Source organism: Phodopus roborovskii, unplaced genomic scaffold, assembly GCF_943737965.1.
Source record: "Phodopus roborovskii unplaced genomic scaffold, PHOROB, whole genome shotgun sequence".
Taxonomy (NCBI): domain Eukaryota; kingdom Metazoa; phylum Chordata; class Mammalia; order Rodentia; family Cricetidae; genus Phodopus; species Phodopus roborovskii.
The window spans coordinates 250,278-266,014 of NW_026126560.1; the positions used below are offsets into that span (position 1 = coordinate 250,278).

General features: G+C 38.2%; 1 protein-coding gene and 1 non-coding gene across 9 annotated transcripts in view; both read left to right on the plus strand.

The window, feature by feature from the left end:
* The window catches only part of Cnot1 (CCR4-NOT transcription complex subunit 1), a 75,475-nt gene that overhangs the window by 44,921 nt on the left and 14,817 nt on the right, over positions 1-15,737 (plus strand). For all 8 annotated transcript variants that reach the window (XM_051201908.1, XM_051201913.1, XM_051201911.1 and 5 more), the window contains 15 exons: positions 1,345-1,469; positions 1,713-1,999; positions 2,860-2,938; positions 3,715-3,945; positions 4,422-4,562; positions 5,600-5,779; positions 7,027-7,143; positions 7,501-7,611; positions 8,043-8,120; positions 8,286-8,463; positions 9,465-9,595; positions 10,853-11,149; positions 11,933-12,073; positions 12,168-12,272; positions 13,271-13,390. In XM_051201908.1, the coding sequence (XP_051057865.1) occupies positions 1,345-1,469; positions 1,713-1,999; positions 2,860-2,938; positions 3,715-3,945; positions 4,422-4,562; positions 5,600-5,779; positions 7,027-7,143; positions 7,501-7,611; positions 8,043-8,120; positions 8,286-8,463; positions 9,465-9,595; positions 10,853-11,149; positions 11,933-12,073; positions 12,168-12,272; positions 13,271-13,390 (2,321 nt within the window). The remainder of the gene's footprint in view (positions 1-1,344; positions 1,470-1,712; positions 2,000-2,859; positions 2,939-3,714; positions 3,946-4,421; positions 4,563-5,599; positions 5,780-7,026; positions 7,144-7,500; positions 7,612-8,042; positions 8,121-8,285; positions 8,464-9,464; positions 9,596-10,852; positions 11,150-11,932; positions 12,074-12,167; positions 12,273-13,270; positions 13,391-15,737) is intronic.
* LOC127234898 (small nucleolar RNA SNORA46) lies at positions 6,596-6,730 on the plus strand. The gene has a single exon (XR_007835661.1). It is a non-coding gene; the product is annotated as a small nucleolar RNA SNORA46 (small nucleolar RNA).

Below are 15,737 nucleotides of genomic sequence, written 5' to 3' on the forward strand. Positions count from 1 at the left end.
CCCAGGCATGGTGTCACATGCCATTTAATTCCCAGCATTTTTGAGGAAGGTGGATTTCTGAATTGGAGGCCTTTGTGTACAATGTGAATTTCAGGCATCTAGAGCTATATAAAAAGACCCTTTCTCAAGTGGGGGAAAGAAGTTAGGAGCAGAATGAGTGGAGGAATGGTCAATATAATTTCAGATTTCTGTTCAGTTAAGGTTATGAAGTAAATTGGATATTAACTTCCCAGTATGTATTTTATTTACTTCATAAATATCACTGTGTAATACATATGATCATATTTATACCAATTTTTAAGGCTTACTTAGTAACATTACCCCAAAGAAACACCAATATATACCCATCAGCATAGTTAAATGACTCATATATATGTCTTATTGCTGGAACTAAATATTGATGGTAGAAGAATTGAAAGAGCTAGCATGGTGGCATACACTTGTAATTCCTGTACCTGAGCAGCAGAAGCAAGTTCTAGCTAAGCCTGGGCTAACTTAATGTTTACATACTAGTTCTATTTTTTCCCTTCTCCAAAAAACAAAGGTGATTAAAAGCGCCAGGTTCTCTTCAGAGGACTAGGTTCAATTCCCAATACCCATGTAACAGCTTAAAATTGTCTGGAAGTCTAGTTCCAGGGGAATCTTAACATTCTCTTCTGGTCTCCAAAAGCACCAGGTATGTGCATTGTGCACAGACTTACTTGCAGGCAACACACCATACACAAAAGATAATTTCTCCGGGGTGGGGGTGGGAAGAGGTATTGGTGGTACAGGCTGTTAATTCCAGAGGAGCAGAGCAGTTGGATCTCTGTGAGTTTAAGGCCATCCAGAGATACATACCATGGTCCAGGGCAGCCAGAGGTACATAGTTGAGACACTGTCTCCCCCCCAAAAAAAATTAATAATAATAATAGAAGAAACTGACTTGAAAATGTTAGTGTGAAAGGTTTGTCTGAATGTTAATGTTTTATGGCATGCTTTTGTGTTTATGTGTGTGTTATGGTTTGTGTTAATTCATGTTTTTAATACAAAGCAGTAAAGATTTGCTAACCATGAGTGGGCTATGTTAATGGTAAATGTGTTAGGAGTTGTAGCCTAGTTTACTTTTTACTGCAGTATGACTTAGAAAATACTCTAGTAGAATAAGTAAAGCCATTTGTTTAGAAGTTGTTCTTGTCTGCATGGACAACTCTAATAATAGAATCAATCATTAGATACTTGTACCTTAAGTTTCTTTTATTTTTAACTCCTGGAAAGTTAGAAAACCGTATCAGTCTCTAGCTCTCTGGAGGAATTGAATAAAGACTTACATGTGTATACTGATAACCCTTTTCCCCCCAACAGCTGATTTGTCTCAGGTGTGGCCAGAGGCCAATCAGCACTTCAGTAAAGAGATAGATGATGAAGCAAACAGCTATTTCCAGCGAATATATAATCACCCACCACATCCAACCATGTCTGTTGATGAGGTGAGTATCTAGGAGTACAAATGACTCATGTTTCTATAAACTGGAAATCATTGTGGCCTTTCAAGGATTTTAAAGATTCACTTAAAGTATTGTGGTATTTCTGTGTATCTTTTGTAATCTTAATAATTTGTCTTACACTCTGTTTTCTTATTGGTACATACTTTTCTTAGCAAGTCTGCCATTAAGATATATAAGAAAGATTCTTGGTAACGTTTGTGTGTTTGTGTTACCTTGCTTTTCTAGGTACTAGAAATGCTACAGAGATTTAAAGACTCTACTATAAAAAGGGAGAGAGAAGTATTTAACTGTATGCTGAGGAACTTGTTTGAAGAATATCGTTTTTTCCCCCAGTACCCTGATAAAGAATTACATATAACAGCCTGCCTGTTTGGTGGCATAATTGAAAAAGGACTGGTCACTTACATGGCATTGGGTCTGGCCCTGCGATATGTTCTTGAAGCCTTACGGAAGCCTTTTGGATCAAAAATGTATTATTTTGGTATTGCTGCATTAGATAGATTTAAAAATAGGTGAGTAGGTACACTGACATACTCCTTCATCCCCAACCCTCATCTGACATTTGGTATTTCCTATTCTCCATTCTCTTGGTTCTGGGTAGTTATCTTTTCAATGTGTGGAGCACTAACTAGTGTATATATCATACACACATGCGTACATTTCCACTGAGCTGTACTCCTAGTCCATTTTGGGGGAGGGGTTAGTAAAATGTGGTATTTTAAAAAGAAGGGGTAATGGCTTTATTTTATATTACTTAATTTTAAATCACTTTTTAAAAATTTTGATTGGCTGTTTTATGTGGCATATTCTGGCCTGAAAATCACAATTCTCTTCCCTCCCTGTCCCAAGTGCTGGGATTACAAGCCTGTGTGACCATACCTGGGTAGCGGTTTTTTTTCCCCCCCTAATATGGTGTCATGTTTATGATTGCACTCCTCCCCCCATTTTGGTGTTAATCTCTTTGTTATTAATGGGTTCTTTTGTTTGTTTGTTTTGTTTTTTGAGACAGGGTGTCTTCTGTGTAACAGCCTTGGCTGTCCTGGCACTCACTCTGTATACCAGACTGGCTTCAAATTGACACAGAAATCCGCTTACCTCTGTTTCCCAAGTGTTGGGATTAAAGCCATGTGCAGCCACTACTCTGCATGTTTCTCCCCCACCCACCCACCCACCCATTTTTTTTTTTTTTTTTTTTTTTTTTTTTTGAGATGAAGCTAGGTTGGCCTTGATTTTGTGCTCCTGCTATTAAGTTCTGGGGTTGTGTGATTTTTCACATAGTATTGTGTGAAGAAAAATGATTTTTTTTCCCTTTCTGTTTTTACATGAAATGATGGCTGAACATTCATCCATTTATTTATTTATATATTTGCAGATTGAAGGACTATCCTCAGTATTGTCAGCACTTGGCTTCTATAAGTCACTTTATGCAGTTTCCACATCATTTGCAGGAGGTAAGTGGTCTGATCTGTGGGCAGAAGCTTTATCTTTTTCGATCTGTTTGGAGATTTGTGAGAAATACTACTAAGATTAAGAATTTTTTATGATAATTTCAAAAAATTATTTCATGTATATGTATAAGGACATGCACTTTTTATAGCCTGTATGGGGTCAGAGGACAACTTTTGTGTCATTTCTCTTTTATATTTCTTTGTACATAGTTCTTGGAATGCAGTTCTTGGGGCTTTTTGGGCAAGTACTCTTCCTACTGAGATACAACTCACACTGTAGTATGTTTGAAGCTGGTGTCCAATAAGAAAGAAGATTGATATAAACTTTTAATTTTTTTAAGGGTTTAAGGAATTTTATTTATAGATATCTGAGATTACTTAATCATTTATTTATTCCTACTATTATTTGTTATGCTTTCATTGGTGTTTTACCTGCATGTATGTCTTTGTGAGGGTAGAACTAGAGTTACAGACAGTTGGGAACTGACATGTGGATTAAGGGAAGAGAAAACTTTGATATTACCTTATCCTTTCATAAGTGAAGGCCATGTAAGACAAAATTTTGTCATTTCAGCGGGTTAGTGGTGGCGGCATGGGCCTTTAATCCCACCACTTGGGAGGCAGAGGCAGGTGGATTTCTGTGAGTTCAAGAGCAACCTTGTCTACAGAGTGTGTTCCAGGACAGCCAAGACTGTTACACAAAGAAACCCTGTCTCAAAACACCCACCTCCCCATTTCTATCATGAAGCCTCAATATGCTTCTCTCTGTACCCATATAGTACATCGAGTATGGACAGCAATCTCGAGATCCTCCTGTGAAAATGCAGGGCTCTATCACAACCCCTGGAAGTATTGCACTGGCTCAGGCCCAGGCTCAGGCCCAGGTTCCAGCAAAAGCTCCTCTTGCGGGTCAGGTTAACACAATGGTAACCACCTCAACAACCACTACTGTTGCTAAAACGGTTACAGTCACCAAGCCAACGGGAGTCAGCTTTAAGAAAGATGTGCCAGTAAGTAGGTCCTTTTCCTTTTCCAGGATCTGATGGTGTGAATATGTAGTAGAAAATATGTCCATTATTTTATTTTATTATAAGCAGAAAAGATCAGTATTTCTTCCTGTATTCCCTAGAGACTGCTATATAATATTTTAATAATGGCTTTAACTCTTACCAATGTAGTTATCCCACATGTGTTTTTCATCATGCTAATGGAATCTCTGTAATCTTTCATTTCAAAAAATGTTTCATTATCTTTGTATTTTATTGTCTATTTTATATGTGTGCACTGTGGTGTATATGTGGAGGTCAGAGGACTTAGAGTTAGTTCTCTCCTAGCATGTGGGTTCCAGGCATTAAACTCAGGCCTTTTTTGGCCTTGGAGGTGAGTGAGTGCTTTTAGCCTCTGAGCCATCTTGCCAGCACTTCTATTTTGTGTTCCAATGAAGCAGCCTCAACTATTTTAACCTAATGTATTTTATTACTTCTAGCCTTCTATAAACACAACAAATATAGATACATTGCTTGTGGCCACAGATCAAACTGAGAGGATTGTGGAGCCCCCAGAAAATATCCAAGAGAAAATTGCTTTTATCTTCAACAATCTCTCACAGTCAAACATGACCCAGAAGGTAAGCATGTTATAATGGTTTTTGAAATGCCCTCTCCTTTTCCTTGATGGATAGAGGGATATTTTAAAACCCCTTTAGTTCAATCAGTCAGGTACATGGTGAAAGTCCAAGCTACTGAGGAGGCCAAAGTGGGAAAATTATAAGCACAAGGAAAAGACTAGCCTTTTATGTTGTTTAGTGATTAAAAAGCCTGATTGAAAACAAAAACAAACTCATTCCATTTAAAAGGTATGATTTTATCTGGGCATGGTGTCACATGTCTTTTAAAAAGGAAAAATAAAAGTATTTTTTATAAGAATTAAGCAGTATCCCTTTCACATGTATTGTTTTGCATTGAGTTGTAACCTTTTTAAAATAATGTCATGCTCTCCTAATAAGGGAAGTGTTATTTATTTTTGGTGATAAGTTGTTGTTTTTGTTTTCTTTGTTTATTTGAAACTAGGTCTCATTAATAAATAGCCTTGGCCAGCCTGGAGCTCACTATGTTAACCATGATGACCTCTAAAGTCAGTCTACCTCCCAAGTGCTGGGATTAAAGGTCCTTAACACCATGCCCAACCTTGATAGAAGTTTCCTTTATTAGACCCAGAAAATACGGTGAGGTACAACTGTGAGAACAGTGCTTGCCTTCTGAGAGTAAAGATTAAGATAGTAAATTTGAAATGGCAGTCTTTGAGGAGGTTATCATAAGAAATAGGTTTAAGTTGAGCATGATAACACATGGTGAAATAGAGGCAGGAGGATTTCTGAGAGTTTGAGGCTAGCCTAGTCTACATTGTAAATTCAAGCTATGTAGAGAGAGACCCGGCCTCGGGGTGTAAGCTTGTAATACCAACATTTGGGAATCTTTATAAAAAAGTCTGAGGAGTACTTGTCAAAGTATCATGGGGGGGAAGGACCCACATTAGTAGTTCAGTATCATGGAGTTGATATGGAGTCAGATGCAGAGAGGGTGTGTTTCATAGAACCCAGGATTCATTCTATATGGTTTTCTATTTGTACTAATTCTTTTTTGCCTGTGTATGTTGATTGGCTAGGTGGAAGAGCTTAAAGAAACCGTGAAGGAAGAGTTTATGCCTTGGGTTTCCCAGTATCTAGTTATGAAAAGAGTCAGTATTGAGCCAAACTTTCATAGTCTGTATTCAAACTTTCTTGACACATTGAAGAATCCTGAATTTAACAAGATGGTTCTGAATGAGACCTACAGAAACATTAAAGTAAGAGTTGTTAATATGTCCTTTAATCCTTTGCTTTATGTTGATTTTAGCAGGTAGAACTTTGGATGATTTGTTCTTTTTCTCTTTGTTATCTATGTTAGATAACCATAGAAAGGGCTATAGATTTTGTATAAGATGTTTAACTACTGGGTTCTATAGACCTAATTTTAAATTGTTTGCACACTCATATGCACATGTGTGTGCTCAGAGGACAGCTTTCAGGAGGTGGTTCTCTGTGATGTGGTTCTCGGGGCTCACACACAGAATATCAAACACCAGAATATCTGGTTTGGTGGCCAACACTTAAACTTGCTAAAATCATTTAGCTTGCCCAAGAATTTACTAATCTTTTAGGCATAATCTGGTGTATTGCTTAAGTATAATCTCCTTTTAGGATTTGTTTTCATCTTATAGCTATAGAATTTTACTTATGTTACATGTATTCAGTATATTTGTGGCATAACATACTTTTGTTGACTTGGTCGTGCCCAACTATTTCTCACTCATCTCTTTGGAGATTAGGTGCAGGATGTCCTCATTTCTCTATCTTGGTTTTTAAGAACTAGAAATAGTCTTACACAAAACCATTCTGTTGGTCAAGAGTTGGTATCTAGATTCCAGACCTATTTGTGAAATAGCTTTGTTTCTGAGATTCTTTACAGTATAAAGTCAGACTTAATTTGTTCCATAAAGTTCAGATGTTTCATTTCAAAGCTACCATTTATGTTCGAATATGAAACTTTTTCAAGAAACAGTGTAAACCAGATAAAGCTGAGATTATCCATTATTGAATAACTTGGGTCTGGCTTAGGAAGTAGCACTATATTTAAACCTATGGATGGGAATCTTCCCCATTCTAGGTTACGCTGTAGTGCAAAAGGAATTCCTGGCTCCTGGTTGCACAGCTGACTTATGCCATTTTGCTGTTGCTTTATGGAGTTAAGGACATTGTATTCTTTTATAATCTTACAGTAAGGTTTTTTTCCAATCTTTGGAAGTTCCCATGAGGCAAATTTCACAGTAACCATTTATTTACTATGTCATGCTGTACTCTAACCAAGGGTCTTGCACATGGTAGATTAGTATTCCACCAATTGATCTCCTTAAATGATACATGGAATAGATCTATTTTGGGTATATTCTCGGAATTCATAGCTTATTTTTAAAATGGATAATGGAATTCTCAATATGAAATTGGGAATTTCTTTCATAAGCTTATTATATTTATAAATACTATACTATTGTAGGTGCTGCTGACCTCTGATAAAGCTGCGGCCAATTTCTCAGATCGTTCTTTGCTGAAGAACTTGGGACATTGGCTAGGAATGATCACATTAGCTAAAAATAAACCCATCTTGCACACGGTGAGTCTTAAGCTAGACATGCATATATAAAAGTTGGCTGGAAGGAATGCTTTATTACTTGGCTTTTACAAGACTTGGACCATGTTAGAATTGATAATTCTGTGTTCATGGTCTCTTGGGCTCTTTTGGGATATAGAAAAGCCAGTGAGGGTGCTTGCATCCTCTTTTTCTTTATCTTAGGCAAGGATCAGATAATGTATTGATTGAATTTTGAAAGATAAGCTTAGTGAGTGACATACTTTTTCTGGTGTTTTGTTTGTTTGTTTTTTTATTTTAATGACCTCTCCCCTTGGGGGGGGGAGTTGCTTCTAGAACAGATTCTCGGCTTCTCAAAAGTTTTTTGTTTTTAATTTCTAGGACTTGGATGTGAAATCTTTGCTGCTAGAGGCTTACGTTAAAGGACAGCAAGAGCTGCTTTATGTAGTGCCCTTTGTTGCCAAAGTTCTGGAGTCCAGCATCCGTAGTCTGGTGAGTAAATGTTATTCATTCATGGCGAATTGTAAGAGATTGTCAACATAATTCCCAAGAGATTTTAGCTTTCTTCTTATGCACATGGAGTAAATCTTCCTTAGTAGTTTGCTTGTTTTTGTTTTGTTTTTTTTAAAGACTTATTTATTATACAGTGTTCTGCCTTCAAACCAGAAGAGGGCACCAGATCTCATTATAGATGGTTGTGAGCTACCATTCAGGTGCTGGGAATTGAACTCAGGGAGGGCCTCTTCTAGAAGAGTGACCAGCAGCCAGTGCCCTTAACCTCTGAGTCATTTCTCCAGCTCTGGTCTTAGATATTTTTAAAATTAGGTAAAATTATAAGACAGAATGTATCATCTTCGTTGTTTTTCTGTAATAACACTGAATAACTGATTTAGAGCTAGCTTAATACCATAACTTTTCTTTAGGTTTTTAGACCACCAAACCCCTGGACAATGGCAATTATGAATGTATTGGCTGAATTGCACCAGGAGCATGACTTAAAGGTAAAATTATTGGAGAATTCTTTGCCTTAAGATGAATAAACTTTGCAATTAAGACAGACCATTGAAAAGGGCAGTGGGCATTGTACCATTGGATTGAGGGTATTATTACGAATAAAGCTCAGATTTTTCTCTTCAAAATTCTAATCAAATACTGGAATTATGCAGTTAAACTTGAAGTTTGAGATTGAAGTGCTCTGTAAGAACCTTGCATTAGACATCAATGAGCTCAAACCTGGAAACCTATTGAAAGATAAAGATCGCCTGAAGAACTTAGATGAACAACTCTCTGCTCCAAAGAAAGACATCAAACAGCCAGAAGAGCTTCCTGCCATAACAACGACAAGTAAGTACAGAAGTCTAGCCTTTGTCAGCCAGAGTCTTCTCAAATGGTATATTTTCATAAAAGCAAACTGTTAACCATCCCACATTGGGTAAAAATTTGTTTACTTTTTGGTAAACCTTCTCATTATCAAGTCAGAGCAACATCTAAGGGTGGTCACCTTATCTTAAGATAACTCTTGCAAGTGTGAGTCAGTTAATTGTCCTTGTATCATATCCGGGCTTGTTTATCACTTACATTGTCTAGGATTTGTCAGATTAGGCACACCTGCTAAGAGAACATTACTTTACAATCAGAACTGGGTTTAAGGGTGCAGGCCTATATAATTCCAGCACTTGAGAAACTAAAGGAAGGAGGATTGTGAATTTGAGGCCAAATTAAGCTACATACTTAGTTCTCACTCAGACTGACCCTTTCTAAAAATCAGTCAAGCAAACGTGTGTGTGTGTGTGTGTGTGTGTGTGTGTGTTGCATGCAGTTATATTAAACAGTGAGGTATTGGTATATATGCCACCTGCACCATTTCTCTTGATGTTTGACTAATTCCAAGTGAGCCTGATTAAGGCTAGCTTGAAGACAGGTACCCATGGCTAATGTAGATTTGCCCTTAAAATGTTTATGTGCAGCTGGGTGTGGTGGCACAAGCCTTTAATCCCACCACTTGAGAGTTAGAGTTATGTAGATGGATCTTAGTGAGTTCAAGGCCAGCCTGGTCTACAGGGGGAGTTCCAGGACAGCTAGGGCTATTACACAGAGAAACCCTGTTTGTGGGGGCGGGGATGTTGGGGATGTTTCTGTGCCTTGGAATACTGCCTCTGATGGAAATTTATGTACTTGGCTCATAGCTCATGAAGTAACAAAATTATTTTTCAGAATGGGGAAGATGTGACCTCAACTGCCCTGGTTTCAGGAGTCTAGCCCAATTAATAGAAGTACAGATCCACTTAATGGCCAGTTAATTTTTGCATATAGTCATCAGATGTGCTCTTATCTCTTACTTCTAGCAACTTCTACAACACCAGCTACCAGTACTACGTGTACAGCCACAGTTCCACCACAGCCACAGTACAGCTACCACGACATCAATGTCTATTCTCTTGCAGGCCTGGCACCGCACATTACTCTAAACCCTACAGTAAGTACAAACTGCTCCCTCTCTTCCCTTCCTCCCTCTCTGATTGATTTATTGTGTGTGGTTGTTTTACTTGCATGTATATAGGTATACCATGTGTATGTCAGGTACATTAGAATTCTTGGAACTGGAGTTACAGATGATTGTGAGCTACCAGACTGAATCGAATACTGGTCCTCTTTAAGAACAGCACGTGCACTGGGCCTCTACTGTTCACCATTTTCCTCCTGGGTTTTTGTTTTTTCTTCAAATGCCTTTAATCCCAGCTCTCCAGAGGCAGAGTCAGGCAGATGTCTGTGAGTTCCAGGACAGCAAGGGCTACACAAAGAAAGGATCCCTTTGCTTATAAAAATTTGTTCTCCTACCCTAGCCTACAATGATTTAATTATGCCAGCAATTTAAAACACACACACACACACACACACACACACACACACACACACACACACACACAATTTTGAATAATCCATACACAGGTCAAAGATACACAGGTCAAAAATGTATGCTGTAGTATTTTGTTCTTTTGCTCTCATTACCATGTCACTTTGGCCTGGTATTAAGCAATTCCTTTTGGTAGAATGCATTTGTATGTAGAATTTCTAAGCCTGCATGTATTGCATGTAAGCCACTTGTGTCCTTGAGGAGGCCAGAAGGGGACACCAGATCTCCTGGGGTTACAGAACATTGTGAAGCTGCCATGTAAGTGCTGGGAACCAAATCCTGGGACCTCTACAATAGAAGCACATGCTCCAGTGAGCCATCTTCTCTTGCCCCTGAAAATTTGCTTTTTGGTTGTTTGTTTTCTTGTTTTTGTTTTTGGAGATAGGGTTCCAAATGTAACTGCCCTGGTTGTCCTGGAAACTTATTCTGTAGACCAGGCTGGCTTCGAACTCACAGAGATTCACCTGCCTCTGCCCTCCCAGCCCTGGGATTTATTTAAATCATGTGCCACCACCAATAGTCAAGGAATTGCCTTCTTAACAATTCAGCCATAATTTTAAATTAGAAAGTCATGCCTCTATAATGGAGTAATGGTGTTTAATGATCAGTTTGCATGTTAAAATGGAAGGGAATTAAAAAAAAATAAAAAGAATTATAGTTTATACTGACTTCTTTTTTTCCCAGCTTCTGTTTCCTGAGGTTTCTTTCGTTAGTTTATTTATGAATGCTGTAGTTTCCATAGCATTGAAAGAATACCAGAATCACTGTCACTTAAATAAGCTCATGACATGATTTGTGCCTCTCTTTTTCTCTTTCCAGATCCCTTTGTTCCAGGCTCATCCACAGTTGAAGCAGTGTGTGAGGCAAGCCATTGAAAGGGCTGTCCAGGAGCTAGTCCATCCTGTGGTAGATCGGTCAATTAAGATTGCTATGACTACTTGTGAACAGATAGTTAGAAAGGATTTTGCCCTGGATTCTGAGGAATCCAGAATGCGAATAGCAGCTCATCACATGATGCGCAACTTGACGGCTGGAATGGCTATGATTACTTGCAGGGAGCCTTTACTGATGAGCATATCTACCAACCTAAAAAACAGTTTTGCCTCAGCCCTTCGTGTAAGTTGATCATTTTGTGTATCATAAAATTCATTACTTGTCTGCCAGTTTTTACCTGTGGCATTGACTACTTAATCTTAAAATAACCTTTTTAAAAGAATTTTTATTTTAATGTCTTCCTCTTTCACCCTCGGTGGAATCCATAGCCTTTTTAGTTTAGGAAACTTCAGCTCTAAGGTGTGTCAAGTCAAGGAATCACATTTGCTTATTTGTGCAATGTTGTGTGACCTGTTGGTGTTCACCAGATACAAAGATTGATTCTTTGTTAAGACAGGGTGGCTGCCTATAGCCTTCGTTGTCCTATAGAGAGACCAGGATGGCCTGAAATTTATAGAGATCCACCTGCTTCTATCTATTCAATGCTGCAGTCAAATGCATGTGCATTTGACTATATGCCTGGCTGAACTCTTTTTTTTTTTTTTTTTTTCTTTTCCTTTTTAAGAGACCGTAAACAGTCTAAATTCTTTTATAGATGAATTAAATTCCAGTTAGAACATTATAACGTGATTTCAAGTTAGTTTGTATATATAGTTACCACACTGTGTCTCTTCAAGTCACTCTTTTGAGTCTCAGGTATCAGATTTAGGAATTTTGGTTTCTTTACTGTTAACCATATTGTTCAGTAGGTTCACAACAAATTGATGAAATGTTTAAAAGTGTATAGGTGAATGAATTACAGATATTTGATTAGTACCAGAACTTGGAACAATGTGTTTGATTGTACTGTATTCCTTACTGTACATTTTAAGATTACTTTTTTCTTTTGTCTTGTGTTCTCAATAGACTGCATCCCCACAACAAAGGGAAATGATGGACCAGGCTGCTGCTCAATTAGCTCAGGACAATTGTGAATTAGCTTGTTGTTTTATTCAGAAAACTGCAGTGGAGAAAGCAGGCCCTGAGATGGACAAGAGATTGGCAACTGTAAGTATTTAGTATTTATCTTTAAAGTTGTGGTTTCTTTTAATCTGAGAAAGTTTCTCATAACAAGAACCTCAGTGACATTTTTTATTTGTAGGAATTTGAGCTGAGGAAACATGCCCGGCAAGAAGGACGAAGATACTGTGACCCTGTTGTATTAACCTACCAAGCTGAACGGATGCCAGAGCAAATCAGGCTGAAAGTGAGAATTGAGGCTCTTTTCTCCTTCTACTTTGCTTTCTATGTAATACTGTTGCATTCATGCCTTGTCAGGACTAGGGGAGTGTATCTAAATACTACTTCTGAAGAAAGCATCCCTAGTAGCATTTCACTTTAAAATTTCCTGGAATAGGTAGGGAAATTCTTCCCATCCTCAAGAGTTGTTCAGTGTTGGTATAAAAAGTTCATGTATGTTTAGTTCTTACTTCCCAACTTGGGCTTAACTTTTCACGTTTTCTAGTATTAATCCATCTATTGATAGTTCCTTATTGATCCCAGCTCAATGTTGGATGATCTGATGCATCATCAAGGGAGAATTGCATGGTACAAGCCCCATCTGAAGCATTTCATAGTGATTATTGTTCAGACAGGGCTTCCATATATAGCCCAGACTGTCTCAAACTTGTAATCATCTGGTCTCTGCTTCCCAAGTGCTGGGACTGTAGGTGTGCTAACACATGTGGCTCATGAGAAATAATTCTTGCCAGTGCCAGCACTCAGGAGGCATAGGCAAGTAGGTCTCTGAGTTTGAGTTCAGCCTGGTCTACAGAGCTAGTTCCAAAACAATACAGAGAGACTCTGTCTCGGAAAAAAAAAAAAAAAGAATTAAAGAAAAAAATTCTTAATGACTTTAAGTGACAGTGACTCTGCCAGGAAAATGAGAAAACATTTTGTGTGGTCTATGGGCATGCATGCTGGCATATGTTATATTAAATTAACATATATTAAAATCTTAATGCAAACTTTCCACTTAAAATAAGTTTCAGCTGGGTGTGGTGGCACAGGCTTTTAATCCCAGCAGAGGGAGGAGGATCTCTCAGTTTGAGGCCAGCTTGCCTATATATTGAGTTCTGGTATTACATAGAGAGACCCCATTTCAAACCCTCCCCCGCTCTCCCCGCCCTCCCCGCCCTCCCTCCCAAAAGTTTCTTTTGATTGTGATGTGGATTCTACCCAAAAAAAGGCTTTTCTTCTTTTAAGGTTGGCGGTGTCGACCCAAAGCAGCTAGCCGTTTATGAAGAATTTGCACGAAATGTTCCTGGCTTCTTACCTACAAACGACTTAAGCCAGCCAACAGGATTTTTAGCTCAGCCCATGAAGGTAAATACCTCCCTTGGATTAAATAGTTTGTGTCATGAAATATAATTTAATAAAGCATCATGTTATGCTTGGAAGTTTGTTACTGGGCTTAGGGGTTTGGAAGCTGATGATGAGTTATAGATGTTATTTGTTAAGTCACCATGGTGTGTTTGGCATTAGCTTAGCTATACTATTCAGCTCATTGTAGCTTAACTCTTGACTTCCTTTGTATTTTTTGGTTTGATTCTTTAATTTATACTATTTTATTTGAAGGGAGAGTTTCTAAAATTATGTAAGAGATTTAATAGAAGTTGAAAATATGAGGAAACATTTTCCCACATGAGAAGTTGTGACCTATTGCCCTCTTTTAGAAAGAATAAGTGCCTTGTGCCTTTACTGAGTGTGTATTTCTGAAGGTTTTTTTTCTTCTTAAAATAATTTTAAATTTTATTCATTATTAGTTTCATGCATGTGTATATACTCAGCATATTTACCTCTCTTGTGCCCTCATTTATCCCCTTAGTTTCTGTGGAGCTCAATTTCTTCCCAATCTCCCCATTTTTCTATTTATTTATTTTTAAATAACCTACTGGTGATCCAGAGAAATGACTTAGTCATGTAATAAAGGCATTTTCCAACAAACCTGAAAATCTACATTTTCCCCAGGAAGGAGAAAACAGATTCCTATAAATTATTCTCTGACCTCCATATGCATCCATACTCTCACAAAGTGAAAGTAAATAACCCACTGAATGTAAGTAGGGTAGCTTGCATGTTTGCATGGGTGTAATAGGTTTTTTACTGGATCAATTACATCCCTAATCTCTCCCTAGAGCCATTAAGTAGGGAAAAGGGCCTCATGTACTTCTCTCCCATCCATGGTGCAGTGTTGATGAGCTCCATCTTGTGCCTATGACCAGAGCTTCTGTGAGTTCCACATCATATCCAGAATACTTCTCTCTGTTAATAATCTGCCTGTGAAATTCTTTGTACCACTGTTTAAATATACCCTGATACAGATGTCTTGTTCAGGGATAGTTATCAGCTCCTTGACCAGGGTTGATTCTTATCCATTGTAAAAAGATTTTCTGAAAAAGATTTTCTGACCTATGTTGAGAGCAGCATTGATCTAAGACTGTAAGATGAATAGGCAGTTTGACAGCATGCCCATTTAGCAGAATAGATAAGTGAATGTAGTAGATCCCTTCCCCTACAAGGGTGTATGTATGACCTTTTGGACTTTTGGCCAAATTTACAGTACCAGACCTGAATTCTTTGCTTGGAGTGGGGCTTGAATTCAGTCATAAGTGGCTGATTAGCCCTATATTCATGACACTATTCCACTAGTGGGTATATCTTACCTGTCAGTTTGTTATACTTTGCGTGCCTCATGGCTGAGAAGGACCATTGATAACTTTTCTCACCCAACAGCCCAGTCACTTCCTGTTCTAATCTCAGAAAGCATACAATTCAGTTATAGCTTGATTCCCCTCCCCCTTACAACTGAAGTGTATTGTTTTTGGCATTATGAAGTCTTATATAGTTTTGTTGAGCAGCATAAGCAATTGCACTAGCCTCTTTTTGAGATTCTGAAGCCTCCCTGATGAACAACCTTGTAGGGAGGTCTTCCATGCCCTTCACTGGGTTTTTTGTTAAGAGGGGCAATATTATTCACCAATGCTTAGCACTTCCCATTCAGTCTCGGTATCCCTCCCACCAGAAGTATAAATATACACGTACAAGTTTTGTTTGCTTGGGGGTGTGTGTGTGTATGCAGGTTTTTTGTTTGTTTGTTTTGTTTTGTTTTTTTGTTTTTGTTTTTTTGGTACTTGAGACTGGGTTTCATATAACCCAGGCTTACTTTGAACACTGTAGTCAAGGGCAGCCTTGCCCTTATCCTCTGTCCCCACCTCCTGAGTACACAAATTATAAATGTCCACTACCACACTTGACTTATGAGGTCCTGAGGATTGAACCCAGGGCCTTAAAGCACATTACCCACTGAAATACATTTCCAACTCTAATTATTAGTTTAAGGCTGTCTTGGAACTTACAGAGATCTGCCTGCCTCTACCTCTGAGTATATGAGATTAAAGGTATGTGCCACTATGCCCAGCCAAAGTATTTAGTTTCAAGGTCTCTGTATCCTTTTGGCTAAGAACACCCTCACTCCAAATTTTTTTGGGGCGAGGAGCAGGTACAGTTAGCAGTCATCATTTCTTTACACATATCTTATATTTGACCATTTCAGACATGTATTTTAATGCTCAGGTGGCTTATAGTTCTTAGAGACATATTCTTTATAACCATAAAGCACAAATGTTAAGAACAAGAAATTAAATGCCAGCATCTTCATCTAATTCTTTAA